We start from the raw sequence: 14,459 nt of genomic DNA, 5'->3' as shown, positions 1-14,459 counted from the left end.
CCATGTTCATCTTGGAGTCAATAATGACTCCAAGATCCCTTTCTGCCTCTGTGCTCTCAAGAAGGGAGTTTCCCATCTTATAAGAGTGCTGCTGGTTACTACTACCCAAGTGCAGCACCCTGTACTTGTCAGTATCGAAACTCATCCTGTTTTAGTTAGCCCACCCCTGTAACCTATCCAGGTCTTGCTGCAGTCTTTCCCTCCCTACTAGTGTGCTCACCCCAAATTTTGGTATCATCAGCAAATTTAAACAGGTTGCTTTTCACCCCGTCGTCCAAATCGCTGATAAGGAAATTGAACAGCGCAGACCCAAGGACCGAACCCTGGGGGACTCCACTGCCCACTTCCCCCCCAGGTCGAATATGACCTGTCCACCACCACTCTCTTAGTATGACCCTTCAGCCAATCTGCAATCCATCTGACTATGTAGGCATCAGTGCGTAGGCTGACGCACAGCTGGGATGGGGTATGGTATAGGGGGTGCAGCTCCGGGGCTGGGGGTTGGGCCCTGCTGCACTTGGGGCAGATGGTGTCAGTGCTGGAAAAGGGGTCAGGGGGGCTACAACAAATTTTAGGTGGCTGCAGCCCACTGTAGTCCCCTCCCAACACCAGTGCCATCCACCCTGAGCACAGCCCAGCCTGGCCTTCCCGCAGGAAGAACCTAGCCTGCTCCCCGGCCCCAGCCCAAAGCAGCAGGTGATAGCAGCAGGAGCTGCACCCCCTGTCCCATACCCCAGCTGTGTAGCACCCACCTCTGCCCCAGCCCCAATGCCACTCCCTGCCTCACAACCTGTGGGGGGGCCAGATTGAGGCCCCAGAATCCTTACCTGGGGTCCTGGGAGCCTCCCAGAGCTGCAAAAGCTGTGATTCTGCTGCTTGGAGCCTGGCTGGTAGCTGTAGTGCGACTCTGGCCAGCTCAGCTTCAGTTTTGACTGTTGCATGCTGGCTCTGCATGCGCTGCACCACTTTTTTTTTTTTACCCCTGGATATCCAGGGGTCAATAAAACCCTCTGCACTGCTCCACTGCAGCACAGAGAACAACAGTCACCCTCATCTGGATGCAGCCAGTGTGACTAAACATAGGACAACCAGCAATACAATATGCAGTTGCAACATCATTGCTTCAAAGGTAATCTTTTGTAAGGGACAATAGAAGTTCCAGGCTTTACATCATTTGTTAATTATGAATCCTGGGTATTATTTTCCTAGCATCATTAGTAAGTCAGCGGTTACTCATCATTGTCCACTATGTGCATAACGAGTAACTTTTCAGACTACTTTTGGGTTTTAAGAATAAAGGACTGATTTCAAATTATATGGTTTCCTAATAGTTGTGGCCCCTTCTGGTTTTGAGGAATCAGCTGAGCACTGCCCTGAATCAGAAAGCCTCAGATCTTGGATTGCATACCGTGGTCATTGCTATTACATTGAAACATCAGCTGAAAGAAGCTGGACCCAAGCCTCTCTGGAATGTATTAAATTAGGTAAGAGATAAAAGATTTACATACAGGCATAAAACACTCATTAAACAGCTTCAAGAGTTAAAATTTCAATTATTGAAACAGCTATAATTATTTTAAGCTGGATATTATTTCCACTATATCTAGTGTTTTTTTGCTCTTGCTTTTCACAGTTGAAGCAACGAAACTAGAAAGATATAATTGACTTTAATTTTACATTCAGGTTTATGGTCTGGATTACACATATTAGCAAATTACTGTGATATTCATGTTTCCAGCATAGACAGTAAATTGATTTATTGTGTACAATACAATTTCAGACTGTAAAATAGTATCTATTCTACCTCGTATAGCTTTGATGACCACATTGGCTTAGACATGTAACATCAGTTTCATCCATACATCCCATTGCTCTTTTGTACCCTAGATCCAATAGTTCAGCTGTATACCTTCTAACCTGCTCAATGCTAAAATAAAAAGGTGTAGAGTTTCAAAGATTGCCCTTGCTTTGTTGAGCTGTCACTTGATACAAGCCCAAGTTCTTTTTTTTGCTATTTTTTCTTAGGAGGCATAAGAATGGAGAGCAAAACCAAGCAGGAGCAGAGTAAAGCTCTTCAGAATAAAGTGTTTTTTTTGTGGTAGGTTTGAAGGAATGAATCATTTCAATATATGCTCACCCAGGCTATATTAATACTTTCCAGGTGCTACTTTGGCTTCAGTAGAAGATTCGGCTGAGTCTGATTTTCTGACATACAGAATACTGACATCTCAAAAACTACAGGCCAACTATTGGTTTCAACACTATGAAAATATATATGGTAATTTTTTTCTTTCAGTGTTTAAACATAATATATATTTACCATTGAGATTATTATTATCTGTTTTATCTGTTAATACTGGTGATCTGATAGGTCTATATGGGCATGTGTACACATCACACCACGTTGCCATAATGATGCACTAGGATGATGTAGCGACTACGTGGTTCTACATGTGACTAGCAGCTACTTCACTGTAGTGGCATGCTCCACCTTTTTAGTGGTTAAAACTAACTGGAAGTACTAAAGCATGGAGCAGCAACAACATCACCATAGGGCAACATGTAGATGTGCCCTATGTGTCTCTTACCACTTAATATCAAAGGAGATAGCTTCAGGTGTCCTCTATTTGTTCTTGGACATCTAATACTGTGCTCTTTACAAATGGGCAATTAGTAATGGCAACAGTTTGATGGGTTGATGGGAAAAGTTTTCAAATGTGCAATTATTCAGAAGTCAGGAGAGAAAAATGCAGAAGACATGCAGCTGCATCAATTGACAGGAAAACATGAGAGCTGATGCATTTCCCTCATTAGCTGTACCTATCTTCCCCTGCCTATTTTTGTCTTTTTCCTTTTGTCTTGCTTACCTTGTTATGGATTTTCTTCATCCCAAGCTCTTGGCCTTTCTGTATAAAGCCTAGAATTGGAAATAGTAATTGAGCAGTTCTGTCTATTTGTATTGCCTTAAATACTACCCAGGGTCCATACCAAAAGCTACTTCTGGTTCTGGTTGCAAATGTTCTCTTAAAATAAATATATAAAGACTGTAGAAGCTGTATTCATTTGATTCACACTCACAGCCTAAGAAAGCAGCCACACCAGTTGCTATCTTTAGTTCACAAAAGCCTTCAGGCAGAAGACATAAGAAAGGTTTAAAGAAAAATAAAATAGTATATTTTTGTAGTAGCATAGGCCTAGAAATTTAATTTTTGATGCTCTACTAAAATTTCAGTGTGTAAACCACATTTTCAGCCCTCTTATTTTCCACCCTTCCTTTTTAATATCTCACAAAGCTTTTCAATGATAACTTTTTTATTTACTTGTTCCCTTACACTTCTCCTTTTCTCTCATAGTTTTTTCCCCCTTGGACTGCATATCCTCACATATTCCTTATACTGTCAGAGTTCTTTGAATTTTGTGCTTAACATTGCATAATTATTTCTCCCCAGTCATCCCAGTTGTCTAAATCTTTTTTTCAATTTACTCTGCTGTTCTCTTCTCTTCAACTATGTTTTTCCCAGTCTTTCCCTTTCCTTTCTATCATTCCTCAATTAACATTCCTGTCTCCATCTTTCCAACTCTATTCTTTTATCTTCCAACCATATCATCCTCTTTGCTTTCTATCCTGTTGCTGCTCAGATCATAGGCACTCCAGTTTTTAAGCAACTCGCAGGGGTGAACGACACAAAAGGTCGGCAGAAGGGAAGATCAGTACCAATATGCCAGACTTCCCTCTGTCTCCTTTCTACCTTAGAGAAGCTTGCTCCAGAAACTTCCCTGGTCCTTTACTGGTAGATAAGTGAAGGGGAATGAGGTTGCTGCAGAGTCACAAGGAGTGATAATTTCCCTACCAGCTGGGATTGAGGGTTGAGTGCTTCAAGGGCAGGACATGTGTGTTGAGCACATGCACAAACTCTGATTGGCTGATTATTCCTCTTCAAAATAAACTTATTTTTTGTGTTAGGTTTGAAGGAGTGTCATTTTAATGTATGCTGACCCAGGTTATCTTAATACTTTCCAGATGGTTTTTACAGTTTGGGACACTATTCAGAAAGGTTTGATTTCTGGACACATCTACTATGGAGTGGCACAAAAATAAAAGGTTTTTGGATAGGAATATACAGAAATATGGATGGTAATTCTTTTTTTTAATTTCAGCATTCAATCAAAATAAGTATTCAACAAGTATTATTCCCCAGAGGTCATTTTTATCTTTAAATATACATTCTAATGATGGTCTGGTAAGTCTATATATGTTTCTTAGCACCACCTAATATCAAAGGGGATGGTTCTAGGCCTCCCCTACACTGTTGGTGTTCAACCTATTTAGCTCTGCAGGCTGAACAAATGATGAGAGGCATGTCCACAGATCTGATCCAGCATGGGTTCAGCACATAGAGTTGGTTTGGTTTCAGTTTGCCTTTGGAGTGACCATATACACTGGCAACAACCACAGCCTGACCCCACACACCAGCACAATCCAGCCTGCGGGCCACCCTACAGGTCTGGAAATTTGATGCTGCTGGAAACTGTGGAAAATAATGCTTCCAGTACCCCACCAAATTTCCAGGTCTGTGGGAAACCCCATGAGCCAGATAATGTGGTGCTGCAGGCATAGTAGGTGGGTGCAAGCCAGAGTTTGGTTTGGTTTGCCTGCTACAGCATCTCATTGGTGGCTCATGTTCATCTTGTGATGAACCCCCAAGTCTCTTTCAGTCATGGTGCTAGTAAGCATAGCAATGCTGACCCTATAAGTATGATGCTGGTTTTTCCTCTCAAGGTGGAGTGCCCTGCACTTGTCTGCATTAAATGCAATCAGGTTTTGGTCCACCCACCTTGCGAGCCTGTCCAGGTCAGCCTGTATTCCCAACCTGTTCTCCAATGTGACTGCCTTCCCCCATAGTTTAGTGTCATGTGTGAACTTTGCCAGTCTGCATCTGATGCCTAAATCCAGATCATTTATGAAAATGGTGAAGAGTACTGGCCTGAGTACTGAGCCCTGAGGGACACCACTAGTCACCTCATGCCATGTTGATTTGTTGCTATCAACCAGTACACTTTGGGTCTGACCCCAGAGTCAGTTCCCCAGCCATTGGACCATGAGATGGTCGAGGCCACAGTTTTCCAGCTTAGCTGTGAGGACATAATGGGAGACCAAGTCAAAGACCTTCTTGAAATACAGATATATGACATCAACTTCATCTTCCTTGTCCAGGCAATGTGGCATCTGATCGTAGAAGGAGATGAGGTTTGTCAGGCAAGACCTTCCAGCAACAAAGCCATGTTGGCTGGCACTCAGAAAGTTGCCTTTCATTAGCATGCTGCTGATGGAACCCTTGATAATTTTCTCCAGGATCTTTCCAGGGATGGATGTCAGACTGATTGGTCTGTAATTCCCTGAGTCTTCCTTCCTTCCTTTCTTGACAATTGGGACTACAGTGGCTCATTTCCAATCCTCCACTACCTCTCCCGAGTGCCACAAGTTCTCAAATATCTTTGCCATAGAGCGTGCTATGATGTCCACCAGCCCCTTCAGGACTCTTGGGTGCATACCATCCAGGCCTGTGGACCTGTAGATGAGTCTTTGCAGGTGTTTCCTCACTTGATCTACGTCAATTGTGGACCCATCTCCTGCCCCCTGGATGCTTTGTGTCCTATCTGACAGGGTGACTTTGGATGAGTAGAAGACTGATGCAAAGTAATCGTTTAGGAGATTTGCCTTTTCCTGAGTATCAGTCATCAGCTGCCCCCTTTGATTTAGCAGGGGTCCGATGTTGCCTTTGTTCTTCCTCTGACTTCCCACATACCTGAAGAAGGACTTTTTGTTGTCCTTGATTCCTGTGGCTAGCCTGAGTTTGGCGTCTGCCTTGGCTTTTCTGGTCCTCTCTATACAGGTACGGGCCAGTGCTCTGTAGTCCTTCTAGGTGATGACCAGGGATCCTGGTTTTCTCTGATTAAAAATTGCAAATTCTCTGATTAAAAACCCAAAATCCGTGATAAAAATTAAAGGCCCCCCACAGCCCCCTGCAGCACTGCTGGTGCACCGCACTCCTCGCCACAGTCTCAACAGCCTGCCTGATGCCCCTCACAACAGCCCCCCAGACCCACAGGCACAGACATGCAGACACAGACACTGACACATACCCCAACAGGTAAGTGTGTGTGGGGGGAAGGGCAGGGCAGGGTGGGGAAAAGGAAAGGTGCTGGGGGGATAGATCAAGAAGTGGGGGAGTGTGCCCCTATGCCCACTCCCAAGAGCAGGGCCAAGGGGTGAGGGCAGGGGTGCCACTCTGTGGGCCCACACATGTGCTGGCTGGCCTGACAGGGGGTTTTCACATGGAGGCTGCCACTGCACCCTGCGCTACTATCCCATGGCCACCTGCATGGCTTTGTGGGCAAGTGGTGCAGAGCACAGCAGCAGCAGTGTAGTAGCAACCACCATGTGTGGGCCACATATGTGCTGCCTGGACAGAGGGTGGAATGGGGGGCTTGCATGCAGTGGCATGCCTTGCAACTGGCTGCACAGCTCCACGAGGGTGCAGGGTGGTGGTGGCTGTAGGAAGGTTGGGGGAGGGGTGGGCTTTGCGGGCAAGAGCTTTCACTGTGGAGCCATGCCTTTTGGCCCTGGATCCTAGAGGTAAGTGGGGCTTGGGGGCTGTGGGGCAGGGCTGGGGAAGATGGTTGGGGGCTGCTGGCCCCAGGCAGCACACCACAGCTGGAAGCAGGGCCAGGGGGTGAGGGGAGGGGTGCCCCTCTGCGGGGGATTTTGTGGGCAAGCGTTGCGGGGTGCAGTGTGGTGGTGCATGCCATGTGCGGGCTGCACTCATGCCGCACGGCCACCTGCCCAGGGGAGGGGAAGAGGGAGGCTTGCATGCAACTGGAGCACAGTTCTGTGGCTGGCTCTGCAGCCATGGTGAGGAATGGTGGCTGGTGGGGGTGGGGGGAAGGGCTCGCATGCAGCAGCAGCTGCTGCTTACCTGGAAGACCGCGCCAGCAGTGACAGCCACTGCCTACAAAACCTCCTGCTGTGGCCATGGAGCTGTGCCCGGAGCTATGCAGCTGGCTGCCAGGCAGCAGTGGCAGTGTGGTGGTGGCCAGCTGGCATGCAGCTGTCCCCACCATCATCCCGCACCATGCCACTGGCGCTGGCCACACAGCTCCGAGTGTGGCTTTGCGGTGGCAGTGGGAAGTTTTGTAGGTAGCAGCTGTCACTGCTGGCATGGGCAGCTACTGCTGATTACCTATGGGGCCACCAGTGCCAGCAGTGAAATCCCCATTTTCTCCAAAAGGAACATAATCCTCAAAGCACAAAGGAAGTCCATCCAATCCCAAAGGAAGTGCAGTCAGTGGGCTGGGGTGCCCCCTTGGCTCAATAGGGAACTTTTGGACCTCTTACACAATCCTCTAAGTCCAGGGTTACTGCACCTTGATGTCTGCATCAAGGTTCAGTAACCCTGGACTTAGAGGTGATGTTGGGTCTAAAACTACTGATCATCAAACAGCTATAGCCAGGTATAAATGGACCTGTCTTGGAATGGATTAATTGCTTCCTGTCAGAAAGATGTGTTAAACAGTTCTTCATGAACCCTATTTCCATTCTTTGATGGTGTGCTCCAATAGTTCATGTTATCACCATCATCAGTGTCTGTGGTCTGTCAGAATTTTTCATGAGAAGGCATGTTTTATGATATGTTTGTATTTGGATGACACCCAGATACCTATTGTGAGTGGACAGATTCCCGGGCTTAGGCAAATACTGACAGTAAACAAGTAGCCACAAATCAATTGTACATGGTTTCTATTACAAAGCAAATAAAACATAAGACCCAAGCAGGAATGCATTAAAAAAAAGTATAATTGTTTTACTATAATATATTTCAATATATTTTCAGATTCTTGTTTTGTTTGCAGTATTTTTTGTTCTTCTTAACTCAATTTCATACCTCTGAATTCGCAAGCCCAACTTTGTGTGTATTGCTTCAAATTCTGCATGCCATTTACATTTATCACATTATGTACTCTTTTGTTAATAGAGTTCTTAGGTGTTAGTTAATAGTAAATGACATTACATTTTTGCCTAATAGGATTATTTTTCTTGAGCTCTCTCAAACAGTACAAACAATGTGCTGATACTTGGAAAGCAGGTATTAGTTCAGAATTGCTGTGTATAGAAGAATGTTTTTCTTTTTTTTTTATACACATTCATTTTGACTTTAGGCCAGTGGTTATGGCTAGATAACACTGCAGTGGATTTTGTCAACTGGAATGCAGAACAGCCCAATGAGGGAGGTCACTGTGTTGAGATTTCTGGATTATATGGATTTTGGAATAAACTTGAGTGTTCTTATGAACAAGGATTTGTTTGTGAAAAATCAAACAGTAAGTAATATAGTTAATTATATATTAATATTTATCAGTTATCATTAGTATACTATAAAAATATCTCTGTGTAATATTACAATATATGCAGCTGTGGTATGGTAGGGGACTGACGCTATGTATATAGAAACATGCCACTTCCTGGGGAGCTAAATCCAGCCCTGTGTTGCTACAAAAACTATATCATATGACTTCTTCTTAAATTTACCAACCTTCACCTTAAAATAATTGGAGTTTTATTTGGGGCCTGTTTTTGTCCTCACAACTCCTGTTGGAGACTGCCAGGACCTCACTCCTGTAGTGATTAAAAACCATGATGATGGTATAATAAGAGATATCATGGTATATTGGAAATCTATTCTCCTAAAGTGCAATGTAAAGAATTCATCCAAATGGCAGGTATTATTAAAATATAACTAGCAGTTTACAGTACTTCTGCTTTTGTATGCACAAATGGAAGCATTTCAAATGCACTTCTTTGGCAGAAAAGCCCGGGTACCCACACTCTGAGAACCGATTCTGAAATTAAACATCTAAACTCTATAGCCATTTTTGAAAATTTAGTCTGTCGTCTTTATCAAAAGATTTTATTAGTATTGTGGTAACCATTTTATTGCCACCTTCTTTTAAATATAAAACAAATACTGTAGGCAATTTAGAAACAGTTTATCTCATTCTTATGCTTCATTTTCCTGATTCTCTGGTATTATATATTAGCAATATGAAACAGCATGTTGTACAATTTATTTGTTTTAATTTCACTTAATTTGGTGACCATACATCCCATTTAAGAAACATCTGTGTTTAAAACAGGGCTGTCCAGTAAAAATAGCATTGTTCCAACCCTCCCCTGTTTTCTGCCTTCCCTGTGCCCACTTCTTTCCCTCTGGCTTCAGTGTGCTCAGTTGAGACCAAAGCTGGTTGGTTTTTTTTTAAGGTTTTATTCATCTCCCTTCAGTTATCTTTTCTCTAAGATGAAAAGTTCTAACTTATTTAGTTTCAGTTTATACAGAAGTCTCTCTGCACTTCTGGCCATGCTTGTTATTTGGGAAGTGCATGATGAAAGATAATTTCCCTACTTAATGGGCACGTCTACATATGCATTTGACCAGGATCTGTTTACTTGTGAGTAAACTACTTATGAGTAAATGCTTCTGGGCAGGTGACACATGCAGGGTCAAGGGAGCAGATTTGCTGCTAATGGAAGGATAGTGCTTCCATTTCCTGGAGCCCTGCAATGGGCCCCTACCACCACGAGGGGAGCTGTAGGTATCCCTGGGTGCTAGCCAAAGGGCTGTCAGGTAACACTGGACCAAGAGACAGCTGCCCCCAGGGTGCTGCCTGCTGCTGGGGTGGGGATAATTTCCCCCTGCTTCAGCAGCAGGGAGCTCCTGGCCCTGGTTTCCCCATCAGGGGCAGGGGACTCAAAAAGAGCTGCAGGAGAGGGGTAGGTCCCAACCCCTTGCCCCATCCACTCCCCAGCCTGTTCCCTGCCCAGCTCTGTGATCATGGATGTGGGTAGGGAACATGCTCCCCAGCCCCAGCTAGCAGTGAGATCTCAGCACTGGCTTTACAATCGTGGGGCTGGCACAGGAAAATCCTTATCTCCCAGGCCAGGCTCCATGATCATGGGCCCAGGCTGGGAGACCTTTATTTCCCAACTCCCTACTTGCCAAATGCAATCTTGGAACAGGGGGCCTGGAATTCCCTGCCGGGAGCAGGGGAACATTGACCCTACCACCTGGCATTCATTGGTGGAGCCCACCTGAGCAGCAGATCCTGGGGTCAGGGAGCAATCTTCCCATCCCCTGGTGGCCAGCAGACTGGGAGCAGATTTTCTCCTGGTCAGGCATCTACATGAGCGCTACTGCACCATTACTAATTGCAATTAAATTTGCTATTTACTCATGATTAGTGAGGTTTACTGTGCAGTAAGCATGTACATATGTAGACGCACATACTTACTGTGCAGTAAACTATGCTACTTCACACTAAAGTGTCTTGCGTAGATGAACCTAGTAAGAACTAGTTCCCTACTTAATGGCCACATTGACATGTGTGCTTTACTGTGGAGTGGACTAACTGACTGCAGAGTAAAGCATCACTGTCTACACGTGACGGTACTAGGCTGCAGTAAACTAAATCTGTTGTGAGAGAGTAGATGCAAGTGTAGAGACTGTAGATGCAAGTGTAGAGACTGACCGTGGGTGTAAATTGTGCCCAGTGAGCCCAGCCAGCAGGGGGCCAGACTCCTGCCTGCTACCTTGCCAAACAGCTCCACACTTTCAACAGCCTCATGCTCTAGCCAGCCCCTCTGCCACCTGATGCCACCACCTGGAGCCTGGGGCAGAGCAGGGCAGGAGTGGCCCTGGTGCAAACGACTCTGCTCTGTCTCAAATTGCTGCTGTCCCAGATGCGTGTATAGACATTATGCCTGGGTAATTTACTCTGGCTCAAACTGCTCCAGAGTTTATTGCTTCTAATCAATTGTATGTTTAGATACACCCAATTTGTCCTATAATTCCCACTCCTGAGTGTCCCATATTTTTGTTACACATCTCCTCAGCAGTGTACCCTGGTTGCCAAGAAAGCTAACAGCATACTGGGCTGCATTAGTACAAGCGTTGCCAGCAGATCAAGGGAAGTAATTATTCTACTGAATTCTGTACTGGTGAGGCAACAGCTGGAGTACTGTGTCCCCCAACTATAGAAAGGATGTAGACAAGTTGGTGAGAGCACACAGGAGAGCAACAGGAATGGTGCAGGGTCTGGGGCACATGGCTTCTGGAAGAGGGACTGAGGGAACTGGGTTTTAGTCTGCAGAAGAGAAGGTTAAGCAGGGATTTGATAGCAGCCTTAACTACCTGAAGGGTGGTTCCAGAGAGGATAGAGTTAGATTAGACTGTTCTCAGTGAAGCACTGGAACAAGTTAACTAGAAATATGGTAGAATCTCCATCCTTGGAAGTTTTTAACCTCCAGCTTGACAAAGCCCAGGCTGAAATGATCTAGTTGGGGATGGTCCTGCTTTGAGCAGGAGGCTGGACTAAATGATCTCCTGAGGTCCCTTCCAGCCCTATTTTCTATTATTCCTTGAAGTAAGAGGTTTTATAAAAGAGTTTACTTGTCTAGTCTTATAGTTCAATTATATTAAAAAGTAGATAAAGCTCTTGTCACATATTTTATCTCTTCTAATTCTCTTTATTAGTGTAAGAGCACTATAAACACAACAGCAAACCTTCCTATTTTTCAATCCAGTATAGTTTTCATTGAAATAGTCCAACTTTTATAAATTCTGAATATGTCTTTTTTCCTTTTAAAGCGATTGAAATTGAAAAAACTGTGAAGATTTCAAGGGAAAGAGGTAGGGTTATTTTTAAACAAAGTATTAAAATCCCAAGTTCAATAAGAGTATATAGTACAAGTTTCAAAACCACTCAAATTCAGTGGTTACATAATCCTAAAGTCCTTAAATACTTTTGAAAAAAAAAATTCAAAATGCTTTCCTAAATGGTTAGCCGTTCATGTTCCTGTCTAAAATTGGTTACAAATGATGCCTTGGCCTCATCGGATCAGCTCCTATTGGGCAAAATCCTAAGGTCCTTCCTTAGGTTTGAATTAGGTCCCTCCCTTTTCTAGGAGGGCAAGAAAAAGGTAAGAGTATAGGAGGGGTGTACTGTACCTCTCTTATTTCCATGCCTTAAGCAAGGATTAGGGCCAAGGACCCTATACTTGGAAAACACAGCTTTTGGATGCCAATGGCGCACACAGTTTTAGTGAGGTAGAACTATGGCACTCTACCTCACATAACTGCACCTATAAAGGTTTGCATGATGGAGAGACTATGGAAGGAACCTTCATTCTCTTCAGACCATGATCTCATGGGAGCAGGATCGTTTCACATGACTTTTTGTTTGGGTATCACCTAGCTCTAAGTTTTCAATGAGTCTTTCTTCTGGCCATTTCTCATGGTCCTATTGAATTAAATAGGTGTTGACTTGAAACTAGATGCGAGTGGGGACATCAAGATTGGATGCATGTAGTCAGGATAAAACTTTTTGAATAATGAAGACAGATTTTTAATTATTGTTATAAGCAGCCAGTGTATTCTCTGCTGCTGTTCATGGAGTTCTGTTACCTGTGAATCTCATGCCTTTGTCAGCATTCATACTTTATCAGGCACTCATGAAAATACCCCGAACTCGCCAAATTTCTGAAATTCTTTTATCCTTATTTAAGATGAAAAAATACAAAACGTGAAAATAATGATGGGTCAGAAATAAACATTACCAAGCAGGTTTATTTGTTTCCCAATTGGGAGCAGAGACCATTTCATGTGATCAAGGTGAACAATCATGGAGCACAAATAACAAATAGTGAAAAGATCATAGATTGTTCAAAGACTAAAAACCTTTTATTTAAGTTATAATATGAAATATGTTAATATCTTCCTCCATAGTTACTGCTGCTCCCACCATAATCTGAGTCTTCTTAAACAGAGGGTTCTGTTAAAGGAAAGGGTAATCACCAGTAATCCTTTGACATGGCTTAGTGCCCAGGTTGGAGCAGAACTGTCTCCAAGGGTCTTGACAGATGTTAATTTAATGAGATGTGATCCTGGATCCTCAAACTAATGCATCTTGCTATTGTATATCAGACATGCAAAACAGGACATGCATTTTTTTGGCAATTTATAGTGTTAATTGTGCCATAAATGTAATGTCCATCTGGGGCCCAAGTTTAGGATGGAAATCTCCAACATGCCTTGGCAGGGTTGAGAATTTGCTCCTTTGTTCTCTATATTCAGTAGTTGTCATCTAATATAATCACCAATGCATTTAATAATGTTCTGTATTTGTTTACAGAAGAGAAGAAGGATGAAGAGCCTTCTGCATCTGGCAGCCTTGCAATCTGGATACTGGGAGTGCTGGCCATTCTTAGTTTAGCTGGAGCTGGCCTCATGGCCTCTTTCTTATACAAGAAAAAAATGCAAAATCAAGAGGAAAGAAGTGGTGAAGGCAATGAGATACAACTGAATAGCACTGATACTGCTGCTTAAGGAAGTAGTGAAATAAAGGATTCTGTAGGCAGTATCAGGCAGAATGTACACACTGTCCTCTAGTTTAATAAAACTAAGGATGTGCCAGATTTTGGTAATTTAACTAAGTGGAATGAATTGAATCTCTAACCAAAGACAAATTCTCTTGTAGCAGTAATGGCTTATTTTGTGTTGTATGCGTTTTTAAGCAAGTAGAAACATTCATTACTATTATACTGTTCTAGCATTCAGACTCTTCCCATAAATGGAACAAGTGAGCATGGATAATTGTTCAGAAATATTATTTCTTATTTAGAACTAGTTGGCCCTAAGATATCATGATCATTGAATTTGCTTTGTGGAAGCCAAAAAGCACTCAAAGTGTTAATCTAATTCTGCTGACATTCTGAAAGTTATCCCACAAAATTAATTCTAGCAACCCACTCCTGTTTTGTTTGTTTGTTTTTGAATGGGAATTACGTTTCACTGTTTATGTAAAGAAGTATTGCACATTATCACTTCAGAAAATTTTAGGAGACACAAAACCTTGTGTTTTCATTTTCTTTAGTATAGTAACAGTAATGTAGTAACTTGTAATCAAGTTCAAATAAATCTTGATAATATATAAACTTGTAATCCATGTCAGTTCTGCAAATGGTTTTGTAATTTTGTGTGGGAACTATCAAGGTATTGCCCACCTTTCTACAGCAAAGAATTGCTGAGGTGTAATTTAGCAGCTGCTATTATGACTAAGTGGTCTTAGCACGATACACTTTGCTCATCCTACATAGGGAAGGAGCTAAAAAGGTGCCCTAAACTTAGGCTGTATTATCTGCTTCTGGTTGGAAAAATGCATCCAGTAGGATCTCTTTCTCTGTAGTCAAAAATGTCATAAGACAACACTGATTTTTACAACGTGTAACAGTCACACCTTGATGGATAACCAAGACAATGAATGACCAGAAAAAAGAATTGCCATCGTCTCCAGGGAACTAGAGAGATGCAATATCGGCATTGCAGCTGTGAGATGAGACAACCGGATGA

At 43.3% G+C, this 14,459-nt stretch overlaps 1 protein-coding gene across 1 annotated transcript in view; it reads left to right on the top strand.

Annotated features, from left to right (window-relative positions):
- Positions 1 to 14,060, top strand: part of LOC109306608 (macrophage mannose receptor 1-like) — a 105,700-nt gene extending 91,640 nt beyond the window's left edge. The window contains exons 25-30 of the mRNA XM_019530145.1: positions 1,332 to 1,484; positions 2,162 to 2,359; positions 4,022 to 4,135; positions 8,218 to 8,379; positions 11,700 to 11,741; positions 13,243 to 14,060. Coding sequence (XP_019385690.1) covers positions 1,332 to 1,484; positions 2,162 to 2,359; positions 4,022 to 4,135; positions 8,218 to 8,379; positions 11,700 to 11,741; positions 13,243 to 13,436 — 863 coding nt within the window. The 3' untranslated portion in view covers positions 13,437 to 14,060. The remainder of the gene's footprint in view (positions 1 to 1,331; positions 1,485 to 2,161; positions 2,360 to 4,021; positions 4,136 to 8,217; positions 8,380 to 11,699; positions 11,742 to 13,242) is intronic.
- The last annotated feature ends 399 nt before the right edge of the window (positions 14,061 to 14,459 follow it).

Source organism: Crocodylus porosus, unplaced genomic scaffold, assembly GCF_001723895.1.
Source record: "Crocodylus porosus isolate Cpor-Errol unplaced genomic scaffold, CroPor_comp1, whole genome shotgun sequence".
NCBI classification, from domain to species: domain Eukaryota; kingdom Metazoa; phylum Chordata; order Crocodylia; family Crocodylidae; genus Crocodylus; species Crocodylus porosus.
The sequence above is the reverse complement of the archived record's forward strand: the minus strand, read 5'-3'. Positions and strand labels throughout refer to the sequence as shown.